This window comes from Lasiodiplodia theobromae, assembly GCF_012971845.1.
Source record: "Lasiodiplodia theobromae strain AM2As chromosome Unknown scaffold_64, whole genome shotgun sequence".
Classification (NCBI taxonomy): Eukaryota; Fungi; Ascomycota; class Dothideomycetes; order Botryosphaeriales; family Botryosphaeriaceae; genus Lasiodiplodia; species Lasiodiplodia theobromae.
In genome coordinates, this window is record NW_023336546.1 from 120,950 (window position 1) to 125,866 (window position 4,917).

The window sequence follows — 4,917 nt, forward strand, 5'->3', positions numbered from 1 at the left end:
GGGGCGCAAGCAGCCCAGAACAAGCACGCAAAGACGAAGGAGTCCGAAGAGCCCCAGTTGTTTACTATCGTCTGGCCGTGGCTCCGCGTCATTAGGGTTAGCGCGGAGGATGAAGCGTTGGACAAAGTTGGAGATATAGATACAGACAAGTAGAAGGTCGTGTAGTATAAGTATTATTGGAAGAAGGTAGAACGCCGTAATAAGCGAGCCTGAGAGATAAGTGAAAAGAATGGCGAAGATGACTTCGAACGTAGGCTGAAGAAGATGGGGAGCAAAGATAGCGAGAACAAGCACAGAAAGGCTGAGAAGTAGGCGGAAGAGCGCATATCTATGACCTGGCCACAAGAGAGCCCGCCTTGCGGTAGGAGGAAGCCATTCAAGCTCAAAGGCGGACATCGTGCTGCCCCAAAAACCACTGGGTACTTTGGAGTGAGATGGTCGCGTTAGCAAGTGACAGTAGACCTTCGGCGGTGGTGTGCGGGACTGCGGGGTACTGAACTCGCTAGCCCCCACTGCTGTATCAACTCCACCAATCAGCTGCGGTACCTACAGCCACCTCTTGCATTGGAATTCTAGCGCGGAGATCATGATAGGAAATTATGAATTCGCGCCGTTGATATATAGAGGGGTGCTGCAGCTGATGGCTAGCGTGAAGAAGGTCTCTAGAGTGTAGCGTGACTATGCCTAAGCTCTCCCAGAAAAATAGCATACGTGAATAGGTAAAGCTGCCATCCGGATGAGAATGTGGAATTAAAAATTCTACACACACGTCCGGACGATATCTTCAACTACCCATGTCATGAGCAAAAGGATTAAAAAAAACATGCTAGCCATCGGCTAGAAGAGGACGCTATGTGTCCAAAACTGAATTACCACAAAGATCACTGGTGCACCCACTGTTATTGTTCCACTGCGCTGAATCCCAACTTCCGCGAAATCCACTTTGCTATGCTTCCCATAGCATGTCAATGGAAATGCCCAGTAACAAAGAACAGAACCAATCAAGGTTGTTCCATGACAGAGGCCGTAGCCTCTGTTACGTTCAATGAGAGTGTAATCCAAATTGGCGACCAGACCTTGCTTGTTCCACATTCTGATGTATTTCCATATTCGTCAAATGCACTTTCCGGTTGCTGCCTGATCTCGTCCGGCTCAGTAGTCAGGGATTGTTAGATATGAACACAACCAGCACCGCAGCGTATGCTGCTGTGACACCCATTGTAGCCAGAGCCGAAGAACCGGAGCAAAAGCTCACAGCAAAACAGAATATACCAATGAACATCCCGATCTTGAGCAGCTTCGATGCACTGCTCCGGTCCGACAGCACGAGCAATGGAACGACAAGGACGGCCGCGGAAAAGACCGCAACAAGGAAGCAGGTGATGCACTTCGTGGCGCCGGTTATATTGTGTGGCGTAAGCGTGGCTTGCTGCTCTGCATCTTGATCTGACGGGGCGGCGCCTCGGCTCGTCCATGCTTGCCACACCCTGCGTAACAATTGGTTCAGGCCATTCTCCAATGGCGATCGAGTCCTGACACAGGGTAAGTCCGCGCGAACTAGCCGCGTTTTTGACTGCTCCCATTTGTTGAGGTCGCTTCGGAAATCCGAGTGCCACGCGTCGTCTGATAGGGCAAGCGTTTGCATTTGCATGATCTGATTGAAGCGAACCAAGGCATCGTCTTATGCAGGTCAGCGCATCGGGCCGCGACGCTTACTGCGGCAACGACTTACCGTACTCCTGGAGCAGTCTTCTCAGCCGCATGACAGTTTCTCGGTTTATGACTTCCGAGGCCGCCTTTGCGTCTCTGTCTCGTTGGCTTTGCCCAAGTCCAAGCCTGTCGATCTTGCTGATGGGGGCTTCCAGCTTCATCCCAGCCTGGTATACTTCTCTGTCCAGTTTTTCTAGCTCATGCTCCAGCAGCCGCAAATTGACCAAATGACTTGTTTTGAACCTGCGGAAACCATGCATCGTCATGTTTTTATCGGCGGTCGCAATGCGCCAAACTTTGACAAACGCCGCAGTGATCCCCAATTCGCCTTCACTGGTCGTGTGGGTGCCTGGACATGCACCATCAATCTGTTGCGCCGACTGCGTGTGGAGTATGTCAAAAGATTCGCCATTGGCGGAAGATTGGGCATCAGTACAATTCATAATGAAGGATATTTTTTCTCGGTTGCTGACAATAAGTTTTCCCCGCACGAGCGATTTATACCCCCTCTGCTGTGCCATGCATACTATAGGTCAGATTGTCGTATTCCCGGTATCAGACGTTGGCAAGGCTGAAAAGCGCCGCGATGCTGTGCCATTGGAACATGCATGGAAGCTGCGGAGGAGTAAGCTGCCGGTGAGTCTGTTTAGAAATCCTTGAATGAGCATGGAGTTTTGTGGGCCCAAGTCTGCATATTAAACCAGACAGCCTCGTCTCTATCATTCCAATAGACCAGAATCTTACCCGCCACGACGCACAATTGCAGCAGCTCACCAGCAAATAAGCATCAATGAGTCAGCCAGCTCTCAGGAAGTTGAAGAGAGAAGATTATAGGATTGGTTGGCTATGCGCTTTGCCGAAAAGCGAGAGTCTGGCAGCTCGATGGATGCTCGACGAACTACACAGCCCACTACCGCAGCACGAAACAGATATGAACAACTATCAGTATGGCTCAATCAACGGCCATAACATCGTTATCGCCTGCATGCCTCCAGGCATGCCCGGAAACGTCTCAGCCACACATCTTGCCACACATTTGAGGCGGAATTTCCCCAACGTGAAGACGCATCTTTTTGTTGGCGTTGGAGGGGGCATTCCGAGTCTGTATTCGGAAGGATCTCCTCGGGCGACTGAAAAAGATGTGTTTCTCGGTGATGTCGTTGTTGGATGTCCAGAAAATCCCGAGATCCCAGCCGTCATAACCCACGATCTGCGTACAACTCAGACCCCTGATAGAGGAATCGTGGCTAAGTTGGGGACGGTGCTGAGAAACTACGAACAGGGAAATACTCGTTTTGATGAGCACCTTCGGCGACTCGATCGCCTGACCGGATTTGGCCACCCTGGCCGTAGGAATGATCTGCTGTACGAGTCAGACTTCGGCTGCAGTAGCTCGGAAGATTACACAAACGCACACTCCCTATGCGACTGCGACAACGGGCGCCTGGAAAAGCGGGCGCAACGAAAGGCTCCCGGAACAAGCTTCAGTTTCCACCTGGGTACCATCCTGTCCGCCAACAGGTTCGTATCCAATGCCAAAGAGCGCGATGAGAAGCGAAAACAATACCCAACTGCGCTTTGCTTCGAGATGGAGGCTGCAGGTGTGAGCGACACCCATGCATTGGTTATCCGTGGTATCTCCGACTATGCCGATTCGCATTCAAACAGGAGATGGCAGAAGTATGCTGCAGGCGCTGCTGCTGCATTTGCTAGGGAGCTAATCGTCACGATGGCTGAGATGGAGTTGCCTGACGAGTCGCGCATTGACGCCACAAACGAAAAATCCCGCTGCTTTACGTTCAACAGCATCAGCATGAACAACAATTACTTCCTTAACAAGAGCAACAAGGACCTGTGGGAACAGATGACGGTGGGGGGGCTGTCCATATATGAGATCATATATCTCGAATGTGTAGATGAAAGTCGTACAGTGACAAGTAAGCACCATTGCTCCTTATTTTGTCCTAACACCCCTGCCGATATCCCTACTCATAAATCCTTTACTAAGCATCGAACTCTCAGAGGAGAAGCTGCAACAGCGGTTTCCAAACTACCTGCAAGAATGTGTTTCCACCACCTGGGACATGATCTCAAGAGGGCAAGAGCGCTTGTACAAAGGAATGACTCTTGCAGTCATATATATTGTACATTTGCGGCATTATTCCAATGTTCAATTGTCACGTTTCCAATATCCGCAGAACGAAGAGGAAGGGAAGAAGCGTCGGTACATTCTTAGACGGTTCGGCGTCTGGGCCAACTGCAACTGCGGTGACTCGTTCTGCCCATGTCTCTGGAACTTTGCCAACAACACCGGACTTTGCCGAAATCCGGTCGACACTTGCGCAGTATATCAGTTCGTTCAGACTATGGCTCCGCAATCGGAGGACGGTAAAATGGAGATCTCGACAAGTTACGAACTGGACAAATTTTTGGCACTCCGGCGTATGTGGGAAAGTACAGAGGGTGATCCTACAGGTGAGGAAACGACATCCGTGAGCAGAGAGACCCCCAGCTTCAACTACCCGTGTTGTGTTTTCTTGTTGAAAAAAAAAAACACGCCTATTGTAGGGAGGTGAAGCTATCGTCCGGATGAGAATGTCGAATTAAAAATTGTACATATGCGTCCGGACGATAGCTACTCCATAGGAAGCTAAGTTATATTCTAACATTTAAACAGGTTGAAATCTTCAAGGAGAGCGCATCCACGCATCCGCCACCGCCATACCGCTATTGATTGAACGGAAAGGGTTGGGAATTGGGAACGGTCTTTCTGAACCATTACAAGTCTTTCTTTCGGATACTCCCATTTCATGTACATATCCTTCATTCAAGAGTGCACCAACCGTAAGCTAAGGCAACTATCCAAAGGAATTCAATGACTCTTCTCTACCCGAAACACAGCCGAAATTGTTATTGCCTTCTGTCTGCCGCCGTCCTCTGATTCCCGCTAAGTTGCGCAGAAATATGGTCAATTGCTCTCCCTTGGAACGCCTCGATATTAGGAACCTCCTGCGGAGCATCAAAGGATGGTCTAATAGGGGAAGCTGCACTAATCGGGGGCATTTCGGACCTCGGGGCGTTCTGTCCACTCCCAGAAGCTGCACAAGCCCCGAAATCTTCAACATGAGTGCTCCCATGTTTGCTGCCTTGGGTGTCCCTTTGTGGTGAACTACTTCCAGAAGTTGGGGCCAGGGAGCGCTGGTCTTG

The 4,917-nt window shown here is 50.3% G+C and overlaps 1 protein-coding gene across 1 annotated transcript; it reads left to right on the plus strand.

Moving 5' to 3' along the window:
* Positions 1-2,641: 2,641 nt before the first annotated feature.
* Positions 2,642-4,444, plus strand: LTHEOB_12488 (Kinesin light chain; the record flags this gene model as incomplete). Its single annotated transcript, XM_035509360.1, has 4 exons — positions 2,642-3,647; positions 3,733-3,854; positions 3,909-4,202; positions 4,388-4,444. The coding sequence occupies 4 exons, from the start codon at positions 2,642-2,644 to the stop codon at positions 4,442-4,444; spliced, it is 1,479 nt and encodes a 492-aa protein (XP_035364586.1).
* Positions 4,445-4,917: the final 473 nt, after the last annotated feature.